Consider the following 25,596-nt stretch of genomic DNA (forward strand, 5'->3'; position numbering starts at 1 on the left):
TAAATATTTCTTCACGTTGCATTTGCACATTAAAATATTATTTATGCTCACTTGTGCTTGCAATTTTCTATTAGACTCAACTCTGTCTATAAATAAAGCTTTTCTAGGGCAATTTACAATAAATGAGAACAATATTTTATTTAAATAACATCGCAATCTTGTTGACATAATCGTTTTAATTCTATCTAGAGCGCATTCTCTAATAGCTAGATGTATCTATTTGAGTTATGCTCTTTCAGTAAACCATAACAAATAAATTATTGACGGAAATCTTGATTGCTCAAGTTGTTAAGTTCACAAAACACTTCCTCAATTAAAAAAAAAAAGATAAAAACAGAAATCCGTAACTATTTGCTTAAGAAAGTTAAAGCCCTTTAAAACCTTGCCTAAATTTCATATTTGTTCATTTTTAGTGTTTTTAATTCTATTTAATTTGCCACTGCATAACTAATAAAAATTGTAGTCTTTAGTCTTTTGATCATTAGATAATTTAAGTTAAGTTCATGTCGATTGAGTCGGCTATGGTGGCAATTCCACAACAAGGTACAGTCTCGAGATTTCGAACTTAATCTGCCGGAGGATAGGAATATGTTTCAGATAGACTGGAGGGAGTACTTTATGATTAAAGGGTGAAGGTTATGTAGTGTGATTTGGCCTCGCTATTTGTTCTCTATTTGCGAAACCCAGGGTTCGAGAATATGAAGTTAAGATTGGATGGATCTGGTGGCAATTTCGGGATATGAATTATGGTATAGAATAGCTTGTTCATCGGCATACAAATAAATTTGTACATCTATAAACCAAAATTTGCCTTTTGAGTGTAGCTTTTACTTTTTGTAAACTACCATGTTTTGTATTTATACTTAGTACTTTTGAGTATATCTACTGTCGTCGTCATTGGTGGAAATAATTGAAATGGGGCAGATAGTTATGCGGATGTGTTTGTGAGTCAAGTTATAGAAATAATATTTCCTTCTAATCATCAAAATTATGGAAAATTGAGTTAAAATAATAATGATTTTTGGAGAATATTGAGGTGCTGTCAATAAATTCAAAAAGAAATTTTGTTTCTTCATACCAACGTTTCGGTAAATATATTACCTTCTTCAGGTTATTGTAATGTAAAAGTTACCAAAACGTTGTTAAGAATGAAATTTGCTCAATTAAGAACGGTCGAAAACCAAAATTATAATTAAAATAATAATAAAAAGAGCAATCAATTATCAATTATCAATTATCAATTATTGGTTTCTGTTGCTAATTAAGGAATTTATCAGATTGTTACCTGTTTTTCGAAGTAAGAAATGTATTTCCATTATTTATTAATAAGATATATATAATTATAATAGCAGATATAACTTTATAAATATTTTGACCATTAGTTAATGTTATTACTAGATGGTAATATACATGGTAATTGACCAAGAAATAATTTTAATGGAATATTGGAAATTGGCAATGTTGCAGGTGTACAATATAGAGGGCCGCGTATAACCGAACATCCGACCGATTTAACCGTACCACGGCATCAGCCGGCCACAATGCATTGTAAAGCGGAAGGTATACCAGAACCACAATTAATATGGTATAAAGATGGCGAGCGTGTAGCCGCGGCACCGCATCGAGTTATATTACAAGGCGATCTATTCTTCCTGAGGGTGAACAATGGACGTAAAGACAATGATGCGGGCGTCTATTGGTGTGTGGCCAGCAATACTGTCGGCTCTGCAAGATCTAGGAATGCTACTTTGGATGTTGCAGGTTAGCCAACTTTTTATCTATTTCCTTTTCTTATTAAATTTAATTTGTTATCAACTATAAATTTTTTATTTATCAATTATACTTACAAAATATGAACAAGAATCAATCTCTTCAATAAAATGTTTATAGCAACATAAACAGCCTTATGATCGCGTCGTAAGCCTATGCCTTCTTTATTATCTTATTTTAATATATATATATCTTAGTTGCTGCAAAGTAAAATAAAAAAAAACACACATATATCCGGTTTACACTGTTATAAAATCTGTTTACCATTAAATATTACTTTTTATTAAACGGTCATTTTATTTTATGTTCGCCTGTGCTATATTGAAAGTAATTTCTGATTTTGTTTACAGTTCCTCACTAGAAATAGCTTTTTAACTATTTTAAACATCTTTCATTCCAAGTACCACAAAACTTCATCTGCAGTTTAGAATATTTCACTCATTCCGACAGATTTGAAAATTTTTTGGTTGTAAGCTGAAGAGAAAAAATAAATAATATTTTTCATTACACTATTCAAGCACTCTAGCTAAGGCAAGAACAGTAGGTGCTCTTTGTATAAGTATATATTCAATAAATTAGGAGTTAACTAAATTGTTTTTTGTCAGTAGTTAATTTCAGGTGTTGGAAATTTCTAGTTTATTTTATCAGAGTAAGCTACGAGGGTCGTTTGAAAAGTCCGTGCAAAAATAAAAACTACTTAATTTTTTGGGGTAAACCTTTTTTATTTTTCAACATAGTCTCCTTTTAGGCTTATACACTTCGTCCAACGCTGCTCTAGTTTGTTGATCCCTTCCGAATAATAGGATTTGTCCAAGTCTGAAAAATAGCTTTTTCCAGATAGTCGATGAGGATTATTCCTTGCGAATCCCAAAAGACAGTCGCCATAATCTTTCCGGCCATAGGAACGGTCTTCGCCTTTTTTGGCGCAGATTCCCCCTTGGTAACCCATTGTTTAGATTGTTCTTTGGTCTCAGGAGTGTAGTGATGTATCCATGTTTCATCCACAGTGGCGAAACGACGCTTAAAGTCCTGCGGATTCTTCTGGAACAGCTGCAAACCGTCCTTGCAACACTACACACGATTTCGTTTTTGGTCAAGCGTGAGCAATCGCGGCACCCATCTTGCGGATAGCTTTGTCATGTCCAAATGTTGATGCAAAATATTATGTACCCGTTCATTCGAGATGCCCACAGCACTAGCAATCTCACGCACCTTCACTCTTCTGTCATCCATCACCATATCATGGATTTTATCAATGATTTCTGGAGTAGTAACCTCAACAGGGCGTCCAGAACGTTTAGCGTTACTTGTGCCCATATGGCCACTCCGAAAATTTTGAAACCACTTATAAACTTTTCTAATCGAAGGTGCAGAGTCACCATAATGTTTATCAAGCTTCTCTTTAGTCTCCTGAGGCGTTTTGCCTTTCATAAAGTAGTGTTTAATCAACACACGAAATTCTTTTTCGTCCATTTTTTTGAAAATCACTCGACTTCCTCGATTCAAACGAATGCCAAACACAAAGAAATAGACCGATCTGGCTGAAACTTGGTGTGTATTCTTCCAAGAGATGCTACTAACTAAACATGACCTCGATACGCGCCAGTAGTGCTATCTCTCTGACTTTGCACGGACTTTTCAAACGACCCTCGTATATCTAAGTAGTTGTTCTTTTTACATTAAATTATACTCGTATGTATCTGTTCTTTATATATCATTATACTATACTTTAATTATTTTCGAGTAATTCAGAGTAATGGTTTTAATTTTAATTTTACCTAATTTTTGTAAATTGTTTTACTTGTACTGGACAGTTCACCAGATGTATCTTTCTTTAGGCAAATAAATATATTATTATTATATCTACAGTTTAGAGGCAGGATTGCGTAAAATTAGTTAGTTTGTCCAAAAAAAAAACTAACATTAAATTATTTTCTAGAAATTCAGAAAATCAGATTCTCTAAAATCTACCTTTAAATATTTCAAAAAACTTTTATGGGATCTGCGAATTCATAATACAACCGCGTAATTTGCTTAACACCAAATACTTTTTTTTGTGCCATGACTACAATTAAAGAAAACTGTTTGCACTTCTAAAGAACGTGGAGAAAAACATCTTGATTTAAGCCAAAATGTTCGTTATTTTACTCTGGCCTTTTACAAGCTAATTTCTGAATCCTATAGCATATCTCAAGGTTTCTTTTACTACTTAATTTTCTTATGCAGAAAAAAAAAACAAAAAGTTTTATTATGGTAGAGTCAAGTTGTTGGAACCGGAGCTGTTTTGTAAGAGCCATTTTTTGGTCACTTGACCAAACGATTTTTATTAAAACCCATTCAGATGAACAGCTAAACACATGTAGAATTATTTTCGATCTAGAGGCACCAGGAAAAATTTGAACGAAATTAGAGGGGAATTACCGCGATCTTCTCTTGTGAGAGTCACAAGAAAGTGAATTGAATTATGGAAAGCCGAAAAATGTTTCAAACAGAATTTTTATTAAAGTAATGTACTACAGGTAAATTATTTCATACCATTGAATTATACGAATAAATTCTAATAAGTGCAATAAAAAAAGAAATAAAAATAATAAAAAGAAAAAAAAGAATAAAATGAAATAGACACGTGTGTTTTCCCGGAGCGGCTGCCAACGATTTGTTATTCCTGGTCGCCCTGAGGGATTGGAGTTGTACGTAATAAAGGTCGATTTGTCTACGCGCGAATAGTGCAGTCTTCGTGTGATTTATACAGAGTGACGTCCATCTCCCAGAGCTTGACATGTAGGTCGCAGGTATGCATCAGTAAGCCTGGTCACGTTTGCCAACATGAAAAATTCAACCAGTTGGTAAAAGGCAGTCTGGTATGTGCTGGTTCAGCACAGAATACGCGCCCGGAGGCGTTGCCCCCCCCCCCCCGGGGCTAGCAGAACGCTACCAACAGCGTGCTCAGGCACTTCTGCGCCATCGAGCCACATTACCACCTACCAACTGCTTCAACTGAATTACCAACCCTGTTTCTAAATTACCGTCTCCACTCTATCCGAAAGAAAAAAAGAAAATAGCCCTACTGCTAAACTGAAGATGCTCCTACCTTTTGAAGGCACCATGGCCGCTTACAATTTTCCACTTTCACAGTTAAATTATTAGGTAAATTGTCGTTGGCAATTTTTTAAAATGCTGTTTATTGTACCAATTCGTTCATAATTGCACTCACTATGGGGAAATCGTTTCAAATTATCGGCGCGCAAACCAATTATCATGAATTAAGTGCCATACAAATTGCAATTTTGTGTAGATACAGCATATAGAGATCATTACGTATAAATACTTTAAAAGGACAGTTTTCTAAAGGGACTGTAAATTGATAAAGTCTATTATTGTACCAAATTAGATAGAATTCCATACAATAGAAATCGAGATATTTAGACTCTAATTTTAGAGAAAACGAAAGGTTACTAAACATTACCTTCCTATATTTCCTTTACTATCGCATCTAGAATCATCGTATTCCTCTCAATTGTGGAGATAGATAATGTCTATAATTGTGCCAAATTAGATAGAATTTCATACAACAGAAATCGAGATATTGAGATTCAAATTTAAGGAAAAACGAAAGGTTACTAAACTTTGCCTACCTATATTTCCTTTACTATTGCATCTACAGTGATCAATTATGGAGATAGATAAAGGCTATAATTGTACCAAATTAGATAGAATTCTATAAAATAGAAATCGAGATATTAGGACTCAAAGTTAAGGAAAACGAAAGTTTACTAAACTTTACCTACCTATATTTCCTTTACTATTGCATCTACAGTGATCAATTATGGAGATAGATAAAGGCTATAATTGTATCAAATTAGATAGAATTCTATAAAATAGAAATCGAGATATTAGGACTCAAAGTTAAGGAAAACGAAAGTTTACTAAACTTTACCTACCTATATTTCCTTTACTATTGCATCTACCATCATCATATTTCTCTCAGTTGTGGAGATAGATAAAGTCTATAATTGTACCAAATTAGATAGAATTCCATACAACAGAAATCGAGATATTGAGATTCAAATTTAAGGGAAAACGAAAGGTTACTAAACTTTGCCTACCTATATTTCCTTTACTATTGCATCTACCATCATCATATTCCTCTCAGTTGTGGAGATAGATAAAGTCTATAATTGTACCAAATTAGATAGAATTCCATACAACAGAAATCGAGATATGAGATTCAAATTTAAGGGAAAACGAAAGGTTACTAAACTTTGCCTACCTATATTTCCTTTACTATTGCATCTACCATCATCATATTCCTCTCAGTTGTGGAGATAGATAAAGTCTATAATTGTACCAAATTAGATAGTGTTCTATAAAATAGAAATCGAGATATTAGGACTCAAAGTTAAGGAAAACGAAAGTTTACTAAACTTTACCTACCTATATTTCCTTTACTATTGCATCTACAGTGATCAATTATGGAGATAGATAAAGGCTATAATTGTACCAAATTAGATAGAATTCTATAAAATAGAAATTGAGATATTAGGACCCAAAGTTTAGAGAAAACGTAAAGTCAATAAACTTTACCTTCCAGTGAAAATTCTTTTCGACAACACTGCAAATGCTGCTTACGTAACATCCCCTGTAGAAGTGTCAATTAATTTGTTATCTTACACAATTCTATATGAACATTGTAGGTTACATTGTAAAATGAAGTTAATTTGTAAATTTAGATGTTACCGTCCTTTTACAACATTTACTTGTCTCTATGTCAGCATATATCGAAAGCCATTTGCTGAATAGGGAATTTCCTGAATGACTTCCTTTTTTATTTTGATATATTTTATACATAATTGCGGTTTTGATTTCACTGTGTAGGCAGAAATATTTTTATGAAATTTTTAAACAGTAACGTCTGACTACAAATTCAGATTGCTTGATTATAGGTTTGGTAAATATTTAAATCTTAATCTTTAACAATGAACATTTAACAAAAGTAATTTACAGAAATTTAAATATTAACTGCATGATGGAGTGTAAGTAGTTCTTAGGATGGTAGACAGCTGAGGAAGTCCAGGACTTAGATAAGGTGTTTTACTTAAAAGAATGGGCCAGCCAAAGTATTTTAATGTGGTGAACAACCTTCTAGGTCTGTTCTCGCTATCTTGAAGGTTAATTAAACAGCACCATGTCAGCTTCCTCTTGTGTGACCGCCAAATACAATAAAGATAAACCCTGCATGGGTTTGAAGGGACAGCCCTATAATGAAAAGGGCAACAAACTTAAACATGCAATCAAAAATAAAAGTAAAATCTATTTTATTTTAAAATATAAAATAGTTTTTTTTGTCGCCTACTATTAATTCCCACGGGATCTTTTATCTTCTTAGTAAAAGTCCTAGTGAATTACTATGAAGAGCAATCTATTAAGAGGGTTGGAAATAGTTGTGCCTTTCTTATCTGTGTTCAATGACCTACATGGATATGCACTCAATGTCAGTCGAGCCTCCGTCCTTTTTTTGTGTCACTGGCTATCTCCAAGTGCATCCTAAATATTATCTAATAGTTAACGAGTTCCTTATTGCCTCATTTGTCTACTTTTCAGTCTAGATAAAAATCGATGTTCTTAATGAAACTGATCTTGGAACACTTTTTTGTCTGTTTTTTAAAAGACCTTCTTCTCTTTTAACGGTTTTGTTATCTTTATTCGCTTCTTTCTCTATTAAATAGTGCGGCCTATTCTTGCCTCTTTGTAGTAATTGATGTCCTAACTTCAATAATTTATTCCCAATTCTCTTGGAGGTTGCATCTATTTTAGCATAAGCAGTTACATTTTTTTACTTTATAGATTCTTTTTGTTTTATTTGGCTGGCAAAGAACTGAAGGAAACAATGGGAAGACTAAGAAAAAGCAATGTTAGCGATTTTAAACGATATGCGGTTTTATTATTATTTTTATGATTTAAGGCGCGTCAACATCTACGGTTATTGGCGCCCGGAGCTTTTTTCAGTGCACTGCCGGCCTCCGGACAGTGTTCTCTCGTTACAGACAACACTGTCCATCACCGGACAGTGAGCTGTAAGAAGCTCCTAGGAAGAGAAAATCTAAGGGTCAGCTGCTGGATTCGAACCCGGGACCTCCGCGTGGGAGTCCAGTATGCTAACCACATAGCTAATCCCTTCCCTTTTTTATTATTATTGTTATTATTATTATTCAATAGGATGAACTGCCAATTTAAGTCATCTTTTGTATTTTTGTATTATGCCGAGCTTTCGATCTAGGGACTAGGTCATCTTCAGGGCTGATTGACAATGTACATTAATATTTTACATCATTAAAGGTTGGTAAATATGTAAAATATTATTGTACATTGTAACTTAGCCCTGAAGATGACCTAGTCCCTAGGTCGAAAGCTCGGCATAATAAAAATATACAAAAATGACTGAAACTGGTTATTTGTTATCCTATTGAAACTATGAATCAGTCACTAAAAATAATGAACAGTAATTATCATTATTATTGCTACTACTATTATTACTATTATTATCGTAAAGTTTCTCATCCCAATAGCTAACATAATGAAATCTGTCTTAAAATTTTCATATGTACTTTTCAGTTTTTCCATAATCAAACCTATATTTATCTCTAGCTTGTTTTTATCATTGCCAAATTCGTCTTATTGCAGCTTTTTTTTTCACTAAATCCTTCTTATTTGTATTTACATATTATTTTAATATTAAATGACACATTTTTTCATTTCATACTTTTCATTAGTGATGCTGTATTTGAAACGAACACAGACTGAAAGAAAAAACAAAAAACTTCTTGTCGATTTTCGCTAAGTCGTTGGAGGCACTTCTCTTAGAGGAAATCAGCATATCAAGCTGGTTCATCTTTGTTGAGATGTACTGGCCGCTGAATTACATTGACCCTCAATTCGGTGCCGACCGATTGCGGTACTCTTCATTAAACTGGTCTTAAGAAACGTTCTCGTCACCCACAATTAGACTAGAACGAAAGATCTAATTTCAAAGTTTCACAAAAACTGACAGTCCCGCAATAGTACTTTTTTGCAGACTATTTATAAAGTAGTTAATTGAAAACTTCCAATCTTTAAAACTGTCAAACAATCAAAATGGACGTTCTTAATTTTTAGTTATTAAAGTTTTGAATTGAATGATTGGGACTAGTTAAAATAATAATTGACTTAGTTAGTAATTAAAGTAATTAATCTAAGTATTAAGAAAAGTTAATTAGCTAGAATGGAAAATGGATTGTGTATAATGCATTATTCTTAGCCTATATAGTTACAACTTTTCTACACAATAAATTTTACCAGTGATTGCATGCAGTTTAAGTCATCTTGTTAAAGTATATATTTCCTAGGCCGGTGAGGTTGTTATCTGGGCGAAACTTAACTTGGTAGATCGGGTGGGCTGCGATTGAGATAGAGGGAGCAGTTTGTTCGTTAGCAACAATTAATGAACTAGTTGACTTCACCAGCACACCCTGCCATCACAACCTACAAGAATTACTGGGCCAACTTCGTTTAGATCCATTGTCAAAGTGAATAGCATGTTCAAACTCTCTCAACTCTCGGCGTGTCTGGTGAATTAAAATGTAGTTCTACTTCTTTTCTTCTAACCAATCAGTTCTCTTACATTCCCTCTCTAGTCACATCGCTGTTCGCATTTTAAATGCACTCATACTGGGAGTCTAAGAGATAATCTCATATTAAATATTACCTCCTTTTTATTTAAGTTTAATTGATATATTCTGCATTTTTAGAATATAGGTAAAAGAAGGCAGTGAGCAAAAAAAGTTGGCTATACTGGGGTCCTCGACACGGTTCTTGTTGTCAGCTGTTGTCGTCAAGAAATAATTTTGTGATTGAGAAATTTAAAAATTGAGGATTATAAGAGCACTGAGGGCAGAAGAAACTTACCCTGCTAGTTCTTTTTGTGCTACAACCTCCTTTGGTCTCAAAGTTCCAAAGGTTTTATAGCGCAACCGCTCTATCGCAATCGAAGAGCAAGTGCGAGGCCGTTTACTCCTCTTCCTGGCACAATCTGCACAACGGTTCCGAGCTAATAAGCCCCTACCTTGTGCAGGTGCTATCTGAACCTACCATGCTCCGTGAATAGGCCTGTAATCAGAGTAATCCGATTTCTGTCCAAGCCCAGAGTCACTTTGGTTCTTTGTTTACACAGCAAGGGCATGACACTCTTGCCGTGTTTTACCCCAGGAAGCATCATCCAGTTCTTTTCATGTTCTCTTCAGATCCAATCTCTAAGATCCTCTCGAACTGCACCCTTGGTGATCCCCAGGACTGTTTCTGGGCCAATGAAAGGAGTACTAGCTCCATTCCTGGCCAACTGATCAGCTATTTCATTCCCCTTAATCCCCACATAGCCCGGCTCCCATTCCAGTTGTTCTAGGGCCTTTTTACATTCCCAAAGCCTAATGATGAGTGGCTAATAATTTACAAAAGATAAGTAGAAGTCAGAGGATGATGATTGCATTAATGAGGGAGTTCTAAGAAAGAGTGCATTATTACCTTGGACAGAGAACTTTTTTCGCCAGCTACTAACTAGCCTTAGGATGCTTAGAAAAGAGAAAAGGATTGGAGATGTAGAGCTCAGGATTGCCTAAAGATATGCAAACAGATCAGTGGACTGTTTCTTGGATATTGTACTGAAAGGTCTTTTGTTTTGGGTGTAAATGGTGTTAAGTGTACAAGAGACACAAAAGAATCAACTCGGCCGCCTTGAATACCCCAATTGGCAATAATATTATCTCAGAAGAATGTTTAAATCTTTGATATATCTCACGTTAAAAATAAGACTTGATTTAAAAAATTATTGAAATCCAAAAAACTACATCGCTGACTGAAAAAAACAGAAGTCATATTTCCAAATTACATTAAAAATTAATACAGAATTAAAATCCAATAAAAGCAGATTTAAAAAACACAAAATTATAAAGAATTTAAAAAATAAAAAAGCTAAATTTATTCCATTAATCAGCGTGTACATAGAATTACATCAGGAAAATCTGGGTTATGGTTCTAACTCATTCTTTCTGTTTGTCATTACGGAATTGATTTGTTCTGAATTATTGACTAGTAACCTTTTCAAATATTCATTGTACTTGTTAGTAAATTCTTGTAATAACGTTTTATACATTCTTTTGTCATTATTTCCTTTTTAATCCTTTGATCGACGTTTGTTTTTCAAAAATAATACTATGTATTCCTCAATAAGTTATGAGATTTTTTTCATATTTTTTTGTCTCTTTTAAAATGCGATATATAATTTATTTATTACTGAGCCGGAATTATTATACAGTTTTGAAATTTTACTGAAAATTCAAGTTTAGTTACAAATATGGTATTTTGCATGTAATATCTCTTGATTTATAATAATTAGTTGTTAGTATTATTATAAAATATGTTATTAATTATAATCATTATTTATGCTTCGAGAATTTCGTACGAAGCCGAATAGCAACATTCTGAATGAGAGTTTGACACTGAAAATTGGGGAAAATATTAACTCAAATTGTGTTTTTTTTTGTGGAAGTTGAAATTATACTTCTCTGTACATTTGTCAAATAAACACAAATAAAGCGACTGGAGCTTCACACAATTTACAATCGCTATTTGATCTTAATATGAAAAAGTAGATTTTTAAGCGAAAAAGTAACCAATCAATATGAATATTGTAACGAAGTTGACCTGAGGAGAGAAGAAAGGCCTAGATTGTTCTGGTAGTTGAGCGACCTAAAGTCGGTAACGGTTCACCACTGGGTAAACAAAAGGCAGGGCTTTACCTGAGCTGGAAAAAAAAAATGGGGCTAGATTGTTCCAGGAGTTCAGTGACCGTAGCCTGTAACGGTCCACCACTGTGTAAAAGCCAGCTAAGGGAGCGGCCCCAGTTGGGGTGGTGGCAGTATGTGTTTTCCCCAGCCAGTGATTGACAGGTGGGAGTGAGACAGACGGAGTTGGAGTGAGACAGGGAGTTGGAGTGAGACAGAGAGTTGGAGGAGGGCGGCCCCAGTTGGGGTGGTGGCAGTATGTGTCTTCCTCAGCCAGTGAGTGGCAAGTGGGAGTGAGACAGACGGAGTTGGAGTGGGGCAGTCGCAGTTAAAGGGAGGCAGACACAGCTGGAGTCAGTCAGTCTTGGAGAGACTTCGGAAGTGACAGTTTGAGAGAGTCAGTGTTGCGGAGTGCTTCAGTGTTAGCTAGTTGGGCAGTTAGTCAGTTAGTGAGTAGAGTTTTGTTAGTGCAGCTGAGACTAGAGCAATTCTGTGCAGTGCGGACCAGTAGTGAGTCGTGGAACAGTTTTTGTGGTGTATTTACGTAGTGAGTAAGTAACAGTAAACTGTTGTAACTGTGGTAATTGGTTGATGTAATGAATAGCGATAGTTGCTAGTAAATGTTAATGTGTTAATAAATCAAATTACTACTTATAAGTTTAGCGAGTTTTATTATTTATCGAACCCACATAAATTAAATTAACTAGTGGCCGTCATTAGTTATAGGTAAAGTTTTTAGTAAAAGGACAAAAACATTACAATATCTTCCAATCCTCTTTCTGCTACTGACCTTAAGCGCTACCATCGGCTCATCTTAGACTCTCACTCGAAGTTAGAAGAGTTAAGAAGACTTAAAAGCAAACGTGTTGACTTTTTTTGGAAAGACGTTCTAAATGAACTGAGTACAGTACAATCATCAAACCAATTGGATCTGGGAGGTTTCCTGTCATGAAGTTTTGAGAATCTGCCTCAGTAAAATTTTATTATAAACCTTTTCTCGTTATTAAATGGTTTAAAATTTATATTAACAAAACTATCTGGTCTTCAACTAATAAATAGTAGAGTAAAACAAAATGACTTGACGCACTTGTGAACCTAGTTCACAAACTGTAACCTTCTGTTTTGAAATAGGCATTCCTGCACTTAAAAATCAACTAACTCGTTCCTGATGATTAAGTGGAAAGATAGCAATATCAGGGAAAACATTTCATTACCTTTCCTCAAAGAAAACAAAGCAATATTCGGTTTAGTGAACAAAATTTACCAGCATGCTGGGCTCGCAGGTTAACTTATTCATTTAATTTTCTAGAATGTAAAATGAAATACTTTTGCAGCAGCATGATCTATTGTATGTCAGTAATTTCTCAAGTTATTAAATTATAAAAGTCGCATAATAAGGAAAAACCATCTCAGTCCGGTAGAGGTGGTATCTAATCCTGGGGAAATATAATGCAGTTTTATAAAACTTAGTCTGAGCTGTTGTTTTAGGGCTTTATTAAGTGCAAGCTGCCTTCCCTAGGGGGATCTCTTCTTGTATGTTAATTCAATTTGTTCACATCTCCGTCTACCGTTCTGTAGTCTTAAGTGTAGACCTGCAGTGCTGGCGAAGTAGCACTCACTAGAGGGAAGTAGGTTATAATTTTTGAGTTTAATCCAACCGCATAGACCTCAAGAATCGCTTCTTGTTATTTTTTTGTTCCAGCTCTCCTCTTTTGGGACAACCTCCATGTTACCATCCTCTCCTTAAAACCTAGCATCATCTTACCAATTCACTTTAATGACCAAGCCTAGAAAGAGAATATTAATTCAACATTCACAGATATTGCTTCAAGTACGTATATTCCGCCATTCAGTTTAAAACGTTGCGCTCTCGTATTTTGATACCACTAAATCCCTATGGTATTGTCCTCTTATGTTCCACGTATTTACCCTTTCACGTTTCATTAAGATTATGTAGGATACAGGGTTTTCATATTGTTCTCCAAACAGAACAATAGGCCTTTCAATCCAACTGCACATAGAGACCCTTTAAATTTTGTAATACTTGTTTTAGCCCTTTATTGTCTTTTTTTGTTTTCAATTTAGGAAAGAATAAGTTTTGAATAATTTTTTCTTAAAGCATAAAATATTTTAATGGCTTTCTTGTTTTCATCCTTTTAGTCGCTCCCAATGAGAAAGCAGCATTCATTTCTGCTTGATCCTGATGGTCGTCCGATTACAGCCAAATTTACGCAGATCATTCTCTGTGTTATTTTAATTTCTTATTCATTCACAGAGGCTGTTGCCAATTAAATGCTTTTCTGTACAATAAAAATGAAGAGTTTGTCTCAAAAAAATAGCAGTTTATCTTAGGAACTGATTAATAAAATGTAAAAAAGAATAATATAATTATAACAATTGCGAACAATGCGAAAATAAATATAATTAAAAGGTACTTATGCAAGAAACAAATGAAATGCGTACTATCAATTACTATTTCAAAATACATCTTATAAGTTTAATGATTTTCATGGAGAAATCTATTTCATTACTAAAGATATAATTTAAAACATTTATAATAAATTAGAATGTTTAATGTACTTGTACCTTTCGAAATTCATTTTAAATGTAATATTATTCTTATATTATATTGAGGCACACTAATTTATTAGTGTTTTAACGTTTCGCTCGAATGTAAGATCGCTCTAAGTACTTATAATATTGTCCCCAATTACTGGATATACTTCTTTAAATATTGATATATCTAGAATTTCCATAATCTAGATAATTAGTGGCATAACTTTAGCAGTCAATCTGTGATTGGAAGCTATGTATCCAAGAACTTAATTTTGTACTCCAGATTATGGAGGCACCTGGGTTTCAACCAAAGAACTATAGAATCTTAGAACTAAAGAGGTATTTTTTGTATTACTTTGTGTTTCTCTGAACAAAGCCAAGGGTTTTGTTTTAAAAAAAAAAGATTTGTGCCAAAATGATCGAGATGTTTGGTCAAGGTGAGAAAGAAGTCGAAAGATTTCACCAAGATCTTTATGTGTACTAGAATTTGGGAGTTGAAGATCTCTAACAGTATCATCAACTTGATGGTTGGAAACGAAATAGTATTTGAAAAGCAAAAATCAAATCTACTATTTTATTTTGTTAGCATGCAAAATATCCGTACAAACAAAATCACTGAAATCGAGTGATCCGTTCGCTAACATTTTTATAAAAGAAAAAGTTGAAAGCCTAAAACAATTTGTTTAATGGTTTCATTTCTAGGCTGAAGAACCATATAAATCTGTTCAGTTCTATTCAGTAATTTGTACTGTTTTTTCCCCAAAATAATTAAGAAAAATGTAATCTTGTAAATAATATAACACAAATCATGTGTTCCAATGCTATTAATAAAATATACAAACACAATTAACAAATTAAAATACAATCTCCATTCTGGCCGAAACTTTAATACAGTCATTATTTACAATAATGTAATTTGTCGTAAATGTGAACTGTTGATCGGCGGAGCAATTAGAATAATTCCAATGTATCTAATTTGGAAACTGCACAATGATGCAATTACTTAACAAATGGCGGCTTAAATGTTCCCATTTCATAATTTACCTCATTTATATTCTCATTTTAATGAGTGTCCATTATTAAAGATATTTCTTTTTAATTTTGTATTTATATTTTGTACATTTTTATATTATTAATACAGTAAATTTCAATGTGCAAAACATCCGTCCATTATGAAATCGAATGTTGTCTCTAATTCAAAAGACTTGATTTGCAACATCGATTTGTTGCTAGCAGCAGTACAAAAAAGAAAAGGAATAGAAAGGATGGATCCCCTTCAGTAGAATACCCATGAATCTCTTTAATAGAAGAATGTTATCTAAAAGTGAAAGAGGCACAAACTCGTGATTACGTGATGGGCACTATTCGTGTAATAGAGGCACTGGAGCTAGCGGCAAGGCAAAGAGTTCTGTCAGTCAGATCTACTTGTATTCAAGTGAACGTTGAAGGGAATATAAAAGGCGATATCATGGTTTGAAATCGGATACTCTAATAGTAGCACCCAGGATTTAGAGTCAGTGAAGTCTGGAAGGTCCTAAACAGAGAGGGTATAAGCAGGTAAGGGTAGCAGATGTGCAAGGAGTGATTGCAAGTTGTATTTGGCTAACCTGGATTAAGTTATGCACCATATAGTCTAGTTAATGCATTGCTACCTTTGGATGAAGTTGCGCAATATTGCTAGAAAAAATCCCTTTTTTACATTAAAAAAATTAATCTAATAATTATTTTTTGTTAATTTTGCAAATACCAGGATATAAATAGGTGTTAATATTCGAACTAAAATACTACCGTAATAATAATATCAACATTGGCAACTTTTACGGCTTATCGACGTGTATATAAAGCGCGACGCCGTCCTGTCCTGTTAAGAGATATCCCTGGAGTGATCTCTCGCACAGATAGCTCGGCTGGGTAGAGTCATAGGCAGGGGAAGCGGTAAGCTTTAAAAGCTTTTTGTAAGCCCCAGGGCCCTAGTATACCAGTATACCTGTACTACCAAATACACTTAGGATGGTCTTCTTTACCCATATCTTTTCAGTATTGATGCATAATGCTGTTTTGGTTTACAACATATTTTTCGGGATGGTTTCCAAATACTTGCTTTTGTTTTCTTGTTTTTGTTTTGTTTCTTTCTATACCTTAAACCAGAAATATTTCTTGTTTGGTATTTCTTGATTTAAAAGATGTAACTCTCATTCAAATTGTTTTTTTCTGAAATATTTATGCATTTCTTCCCAGCTTGACTTCCCCAATTATCTTTACAATGCCTAAATTTTAGAACTACAGAACGTCATTTACCTTCCATATAACTCAAATAATAATACTTTCATCATTTGATTTCTTGAAGTAAATCGAACTTTAGGTGGCAAAACTGCAATGAAATAAACTACCTCATTAGACGCAAATAAAAAGCTCGATCTGATTATTTGATTATAAAACTTATTTAAAAGTACTCAATTAAAGGGTTTAAATTAAATTAAAATTTGTAAATGAATGAATTCTAATTAAAAGTTTCAGTTATTTGTTATTAAATGTGTGTAATTTGTGCTCTCGGTTCCCTAATTTAAATAAAATTGGCTAATATTTTCGTTTGTCAAAAGTTATAGAAACTAGCAATTACGCCATTTTATTACGGCCAAAGAGGGCGTGGTGTGATGGGGCGGTAGGCGTGTTTTAGTAAACTGTTCTCGCTTTTGATTAGCTATTCAACCAACCTACTTTTCGCACATTCATTCTACACTGTGATTGGCCAATTCTTTATTGGTAATTATTTCTATGAAAAATATAAGCTAATTTTTTTTTACTAATTTTTCCTCCGTAGGTATTTATTGAAGTTTCAAATTATGCTATAAAAAATTTTCTCAATAAAAACTCAACAATAAAAGATTTTTCTTGCTTAATTTCTTGTTTTCTACACTAATAATGTTAGGGTAAACAGAAAATTGGGAATAACGATTATTTTCTTGGGAAGTAGGTAAAAGAAAATTGGGGGTCATGTTTCGTGTTCACCTATTGTTCTCTGCAATTTCGTATGTTTATTTTCTTTGGGCTGTTATTTAACTATTTCCAAAGATTTGATGAATTTATATTTTGATACCTACAATTACAAACACTGTAAATTGCTAAGTTAGTGGCTAATGCGTTATTGTAAGTAAGGTGTGCTACTCTCTGCTGAACAGATATTTAGAAAATGTCCATCAAAAGGGTCTGCGACATTTAGCAAATTCTAAATAATATTATTGGAAATTTAATTTTGTTTCTTAGAAAACATTTCATCATTTAGAGATGGACTCTGAGACTTTTAGTGGTGCGATCTGCCATGATTTGCTGTAATGTCGTTGCAGGTAGCAATCATCCTAATCAAATACTACGTATCAAAATTTCTTTCGCTAACAAAATAGCTGATCACATTTGCACACCATTGTACTGGAGATTTTGCCCTTGGACCAGTACCTTGCAACAGCTAACAGTTGCCAGTTTGATTTATTTGAATAGAAAGAGAGAGGTTTAAAGTTCGTACTGACGAGCCCAGTGTGTGCATAGAAATATGATCGTACGGACGTTCCACTTCTTCCTGCTAGACTCTTCCTCATGCTGCCACCTCTTCCCCTAGACCTTATATCATAGCCGTTCTCCTCAGTCTCCTGTTAAGAGAAGAGGAGGTAGTAAACCTTCTTGGCCGGCCGATGGCGATATTTCCAGCCAAGTTTACGACTTAAGCGAGCTTCCATAAAAGAAAAAAGGCAGGGGTTGAAGGAGTATAGTGGGAAAGTGCTGGAGCTTTTCCCTTGTTTACATATTTGATGTTTTCTCAAGGGCCTAAACCAGTGTAAATATCTTGAACACCACCCACTTTAGTTTTTTTTTTTCCAAGGGAGATGTCATAAACGTCGCCCATACTTTGCGCTCGTTCAATTTTCTCCCAGATTAGCCTTTAATAAATTATACATGTTAAATAAAAAAACTGTTCTTTAAAAAAAAAAGAAGAAGAAAGTAAAATATAAACTTAAAGAAATGAATTTATGCAAATAGGTTTGAGAAAGTACTTTATTATAATAAGCTTTTTTACTTCTTTGACTAACTTCGCATTCATAATTAAAGAATCCATGGATTAGGTCACCTTATGCTCCTATCGGATCCAACGGTAATGTTTAAATATATATAAAAAATTTAAATTAGGCGCTAGTTTATATGTTATATGCCACTGTATATACAGGGTGAACCAGTAAGTAATGTCCATAGGCCTACTGTGCGAAGTACATCTGAAGTGGACTTCAAAGACGTATTGGCCAACTTAAAACAAACTATATGAATTTTTGTTTAAGTACCAACTTCTTTAAAATATTTCCTAACATTTTCTCAAATATTTCAGTAAGGTCAGAAGTAAATGTTTAAAGTGCAATTTGCAGCTTTTGACTTCCTTATTTTAAGACAATCTACTTTAATAATTGACTACTGGTCCATCTAAAAGAGTTTTCAATGAATTAAATAACTTGATAAAGCAACACTGTTGAGTGCTCGTGAACACGTTTTCTTGCAAAACAAAAGTAATTTCTCATACGAAGATAAAAGGAATCCTGGAAAATGATATACCTTTTGAAAGCCCATTAAACAAGGAAACTTTTATAAAAAGTGCCAGCACCTAGGTCTGATAATGATCAAGTAAGGGCCTAATGAGTTTTCTTAAAAATTTCGATTACTTTTATTTTCCCAGTTTCCGGAGAAAGATTGAGGCTGTTTGGAAAAATAATTTATGCTTTAAAATGGTGTCAATTTTTAGAAAATTTATCTGTCTTTCTAACCGTGTCATCAGAATCGAATTCGGATTAAAACTTTCTGAGTAATAACGTTTTTATTTCCAAAAAGTAATGATTTTAGAAAAAAATTGAAAGTGTCGTCACTCAAGAACAGTGGGAAATATGAAGTTGGCCAATAGTTTTTGAAATCCACATCAGATGTACTTCACACAGTAGGCCTATGGGCATTACTTACTGGTTCACCCTGTATACTAACCTCAATACTTTCTGTACGTATTGTTGGTTTTGTGGATTCAATTTCCAGGTTACCTTAGATTTTATTTAATGTTTAATATGAGAACATTTTCGTAAATAATGTTAGCTAATGGCCTGCACAAAAATAGTATTGCTGCTTTACCTTCTCATGCTGCAACTAAATTGAAGTATTGCCACAAAAATCAGTGATTAATATTTTGTTACAGCGACTTCTATTACTACTTCAAGTAATTGCAGAAAAGCGTTGATACGTAGTACCATCTCTCGTAACACTTTTTCATCGTTTGATTAAAAATTATCCGGATTCCGCAAATGAAAATATTAGCTTTTAATATGCTCATTCTACCTAACTTAAACACCCACAATTTTAAAAATACCTTCTCTCTAAAAGCGATATTCTAATGCATTCCCTAAATTGATCACCTGCTCTAGACATAGTTTATTAATAAAGAGTATTAAAATAAGTAACGCAAAACTTCTCGCAATGAATATAGAGAAACCATATAAATATACTTCATATCTTCAAGGTCGCCGAGAATCTGCTTTTACAAAATCATAAAGTGGATAAGCAGAGTTTGTAATATAATACAGGTTAGAAGAAAAACAATATTTATTGAGAGTATACAAGTCATTGGATGAAGCGGTGAACAATTTGAAATGTAGCCTCAAAATGTTGATATGACGCAAGGCAGAAATTACATTAGGCTAACTCTTCTTGTTTCTCGATTCCCAACATCCTTCAGTCTTCATCAGAGGAGTATTTATCAGAGGAGCTACTCCATCACCTGACATGGTTGCTGACTGCAGGTAACAGTATTTCTTTGCTGTGGAAGAACTTTGAGGGATAAGATCATCATTTCTTTTGTGGTTCTACATTTTTAGAGTCAGGTTTTTTACCTAAATTGGCCTAAAAGTAAGCTAATTATTCTCAAATTTTATATTTTTGTTTGAATGCTATAGATTTGTAATTAAATATAAGAGTAATAAAATTTACACATTGTTTCCATAATGTATGCCCTGTTTCCTTAAGACAAATAGAATAGTTCTCATGATCATAATGTATGCTACATATCTAATGGAATTATAGCTGAAGAAATGTAGAAGTTTTGCTTGGGCAGAGAGAATGATTTACCTACAAAAGCAGAAGAGTACGTTAAACTTGGCTTCATAACTCTGCAAACATGAAAGTCCTCCAGTGAGCACGTATTCCATTTTCATTGCGCTTTTCTAACCCCTCCTCTACAGCCACTAGAAAACTTTACATATATACACAAATTTTCCTCCAACAATTTCCTTTGTATGTAGTTTACAGTGAAGTTTGTCATAGACATATTTTATATATATGTGTGTACAGTTACTTTTTTTTTAGATATTTATTTGTAAAACTTGTTTCTAAACTTACTTTTTCCGTTGTTCCTTTGACGCCACCTTATCTGGGCACAATTATTGTTCTGATACAGCTTGGAATATTTGAGGATAGCAGATCGAAGGCAAAGTTAGCTGATCATACTTGTTTTAAAAAAACGGGTTCGTGGTAAATTTTCGTTACTTTGGGTATTTGTTTCTGTTGCTTTATTCACTTTCTTATAGGAGGGTCGTTTGAAAAGTCCGTGCAAAGTCAGAGAGATAGCACTACTGGCGCGTATCGAGGTTATGTTTAGTTAGTAGCATCTCTTGGAAGAACACACATCAAGTTTCAGCCAGATCGGTCTATTTCTTTGTGTTTGGCATTCGTTTGAATCGAGGAAGTCGAGTGATTTTCAAAAAATGGACGAAAAAGAATTTCGTGTGTTGATTAAACACTACTTTATGAAAGGCAAAACGCCTCAGGAGACTAAAGAGAAGCTTGATAAACATTATGGTGACTCTGCACCTTCGATTAGAACAGTTTATAAGTGGTTTCAAAATTTTCGGAGTGGCCATATGGGCACAAGTGACGCTGAACGTTCTGGACGCCCTGTTGAGGTTACTACTCCAGAAATCATTGATAAAATCCATGATATGGTGATGGATGACAGAAGAGTGAAGGTGCGTGAGATTGCTAGTGCTGTGGGCATCTCGAATGAACGGGTACATAATATTTTGCATCAACATTTGGACATGACAAAGCTATCCGCAAGATGGGTGCCGCGATTGCTCACGCTTGACCAAAAACGAAATCGTGTGAAGTGTTGCAAGGACGGTTTGCAGCTGTTCCAGAAGAATCCGCAGGACTTTAAGCGTCGTTTCGTCACTGTGGATGAAACATGGATACATCACTACTCTCCTGAGACCCAAGAACAATCTAAACAATGGGTTACCAAGGGGGAATCTGCGCCAAAAAAGGCGAAGACCGTTCCTTCGGCCGGAAAGATTATGGCGACTGTCTTTTGGGATTCGCAAGGAATAATCCTCATCGACTATCTGGAAAAGGGTAAAACTATTACAGGTGCATATTATTCATCGTTATTGGACCGTTTGAATACCGAGCTGCAAGAAAAACGCCCACGATTGGCCCACAAAAGAGTCCTTTTCCATCACGACAACGCACCAGCTCACACCTCAGCAGTTGTGGTCGGAAAATTAATGGAAATAGGGTTCCAACTCGTTTCACATCCCCCCTATTCTCCAGACTTGACTCCCTCGGACTACTATTTGTTCCCCAATATGAAGAAATGGCTGGCGGGAAAAAGATTTTATTCAAACGAGGAGGTGATTGCAGAAACGAATGGCTATTTTTCAGACTTGGACAAATCCTATTATTCGGAAGGGATCAACAAACTAGAGCAGCGTTGGACGAAGTGTATAAGCCTAAAAGGAGACTATGTTGAAAAATGAAAAAGGTTTACCCCAAAAAATTAAGTAGTTTTTATTTTTGCACGGACTTTTCAAACGACCCTCGTATATTCCGTTTACACTTTGTTTTCTGGTTTCTTTAATTTTCCAAATCTCTGCAATTTTACCATTCTAAGGTTTATAGTTTAAAGTTGTTGCACTGTAGAATTCATTTGCAGTTTGTTGTATCTTGCTGCATTTTATTATCAATTTCGTTTTTGTTTTTTGGTGCACTTTCTTTATACTTATACTTTTATCACTTACTTGACATAAATTCATAGTAGGGTTGATATTCTCAGCAATATCTTTTACAACTTTTCTAGGAAATTGTGGGTAGATCGAAGTCAGGAGTTAGGAATAGCAGTTGTTTTCCAATACGCTGAATCCGAACTGTACCTCTTTGCTTGTCTACTTCAATAATCCCTCAACTTAATCGCTGCACTAGTAACAGGACTGCAATAATTCCCCTTTAAAATTGTGAGAGAAAATATTTGAAAGTACTCAGTTCTGATAATTAAAACGGAAGTAGATCAAGGCATTGTCCAAGTCCATTCTGTTCCTGAAGCTCTTACAAACCTATAAAATAATTCTATTTCCAAATATATAACTATTTTTTAATTTTATTTAATGTCTTTTTTTCGTTAATATTAGTTTGAAAATTATATCTGGACAATTCCAAAATTTCTCCATAATAAAATATAATTTATGGAATTTAGGAATTGGATAACATGTTCAAAGAACAATTCCCGTTTTCCTCTAGGCAGCTTAAAAGGCTGATTGCCGGCACATAAAAATCCCTGTAGCTGAGGTAATAAAAATCTATTGGGATGATTTATAATTTTCGTTGGAAGCAAATTTAAAATATTTATTTTAAAAGAAACTCTTTCCTGTCAACCTTGTGCTAAGACTGCTGCCATTTTCAATAAAATTTGATTCAATAAAGTTCTAAGAGAGATGTCTACCGTAACACACTGGAACGATTTTTAAATTTTACTACTAAAATCATTAAAATTAATTTAGTGTTATCCATTAATTAACAGAATTAAATATTTTGATCTTAGTTTTGAGAAGATTATTAATATTTACAAAGTAATTTAAGTTTAATTTAAAGGCTAATGAGATCTGGGTAAAAGTTAAATTGAATCTAAAGTAGTCATAAAATTGTCCTCAAATAATTTGTGCAAGTTCCTGTAGATCATCCAAAAAAAAAACAATTCCTACAAGAGGAAGAATGTCGACGACTTTTCTGATTCAGGAACAGTATTGAATCTTCTCATATAGAGAGCAACTAATGATATCATTTCTTTAAAGAGTTGGAAGTATCTCAAAAGAATCATGATTGTTACTGTTATTTTTAGATGCCTGACTGTTCAGGCTCGATAATCATTTTATTTTTATGTGAAACCACATCAAGGACATCTCAGAAAAAGCTTCCGTCTTCTGAATATACTTCAGAGGAATTATAAAAACTTATACATGAATCTTTTGGACGCCATTAAAGATTTATATTTATCTACAGTCCCATTCTGAGATCAGAGAGACATTTTCAGTGCACTGCCGGGATTATTACTGAATTTCTCTTAATTTCTCTCTTAACAAAAATTCCATGTTCCTTAACGGTCCAGTACATTGAAACATTGAAAAATTACGAAAATTTGAAAAAAAAAAATTCTCTGAGGCAATAAAAATAGACATTGTTTTTAACAATATCTAGTAATGTTCGAAGTATGCCTATTTTCTTTAAATATAATAAAAAGAAAAACTAAGAAAAAAAGAACCAGTTTCCATCTTCCGCACTCTGGCGAGATAAAAATAAACCAAAAACTTCGTCTCTCAAAGAAACCCTTTCAAGTATATAAAAATACAAATATTTTATATTTATCCAGATCAAAGAGAATAGTATTATACAATAAACGAATATATTTATCTGTTTTAGCAAAGAGACGGTCCTTTGTGAAAATCTAAAGCATTATCCTTAGGATTTTCCTGTGAGAAAATTCAAAGTCTTGATTCCTTATTTATTTCTAGATATTTATTTTTGTTTTTCTTTCATGTTTTTTATCATGGAGATTAAAAATATTTGTAACATCTTATTTTGATATTTCATTTAAAGCGCAGCATCTCATGTAATTTATATAGACTATCGGGAAGTTATTGAATTTCTCTGTAATGTTCATAGTTGAAATGTGAAAAACTTTTATGATAAGAAAATTCTCCTCTCTAATAGATACATGAAGCATGCAGGACACGGAAACAATGATGGAAATTTGGGCTAAGAAAAGCCTTGAAAACAAGCAAGATCTATTCAGTATCGCATCGTCATAGAGTATATAAGAAGTTCTAGTTAGGTTCTGGATAAGCATTGCTTGCGAAAAATAGTCGCTTACTTTACTTTACTTAGTTTCTAGTCACTGCAATATGGACGAATGCTTTTATTTTACAAAACATTTAAATACAAATACAGATATATACCAAAAAGCTTACGAGACAATGGCTTTAGGCCGTCAGTCGAGTTGCCTTAATTACAGTATTTATTATTTTATTTATTTCAGAAATATATATTCATATATTTTAATTTGAAATACAGAACAGAGTAAATTTAATTTCCAATATTACAAATTATATGTCCGAATTTTACTGTCTCTCTTTTCTATTAATTTAATTATTATTTTGGTAATCCTCAACCAGTAACTTCCTATATTTTATAACTTTATTGAAGTATATAGCGAGTGGTTGTCCTGTTGGTACCATTTAGTAAGTTGACCACCTCCTCTTGATTTAATTTCATTTTACCAAAATATATTCCTTTCTAAATTCCTTTAGTATCTTCCGGGACATTTAGATTGCACGAGGAGCACGTAAACAACCTATTCTTACTCCAATTGGTAATTCAATAAGTTAAATAATTGATAATTCAAGTCTAACAGTTTGCCTCTTGCTTTTAATTTGAGAGATTTACTATGAAGATGATGGATATAGAATTCTGCCTGATGCGGATCTAGTTTTGAATATAATTTATGAAATTCGCTGTTATCAACTCTGGTTAGCATTTCCATTTTATTATTTAGTTCAAGTTTATTTATTAGATTTTAAGGATGGAATTTTTTGAGAATTTCTTTGTTAATTTCTATTTGAAAACTGATTACCTAATTCTTTAATGTGCTTGTGCCAGAATATTGTCTTTTCTATTATTACATTGGCTAAAAACTAAGGTTTCAAGATTGGCGAGGAATCGGTCAAAAAAACAAACAAACTCGTCTTCTTGCCAACGTTTCGACAAATATATGTTTTGTATTTGTAATATCCAGGCCCTGAAGAAGACAATATATTTGTCGAAACGTTGGCAAAGAGACGAGTTTGATTTTTATTTGACCGATTCCTCGCCAACCTTAGTTAAACTTGAAACCTTAGTTTAACAATTTATGGTCACGAAACCTATATATTCATATTGGCTAAAAAAATTAGTCAGTCTGTTTGGTGATTGATTTAATACTTTACGAATATAGCCCATGTGCATTTTAAGAGTGTAGCCATGCAATGGTGGGATGGAAGTTTCCAGGTTTAGGACATAATCGGGTGTGTTTGGAGGCAGATAAAATAACCTCTTTAGGAAGTATTTCTGCAGCTACTCT

At 33.6% G+C, this 25,596-nt stretch overlaps 1 protein-coding gene across 1 annotated transcript in view; it reads left to right on the plus strand.

Moving 5' to 3' along the window:
* The window catches only part of LOC141454559 (roundabout homolog 1-like), a 573,443-nt gene that overhangs the window by 315,996 nt on the left and 231,851 nt on the right, over positions 1-25,596 (plus strand). The window contains exon 2 of the mRNA XM_074128930.1: positions 1,468-1,761. Coding sequence (XP_073985031.1) covers positions 1,468-1,761 — 294 coding nt within the window. The remainder of the gene's footprint in view (positions 1-1,467; positions 1,762-25,596) is intronic.

The sequence above is a fragment of the Rhodnius prolixus genome, unplaced genomic scaffold (genome assembly GCF_049639745.1).
Source record: "Rhodnius prolixus isolate KJV_2025 unplaced genomic scaffold, Rpr scaffold_9, whole genome shotgun sequence".
Classification (NCBI taxonomy): domain Eukaryota; kingdom Metazoa; phylum Arthropoda; class Insecta; order Hemiptera; family Reduviidae; genus Rhodnius; species Rhodnius prolixus.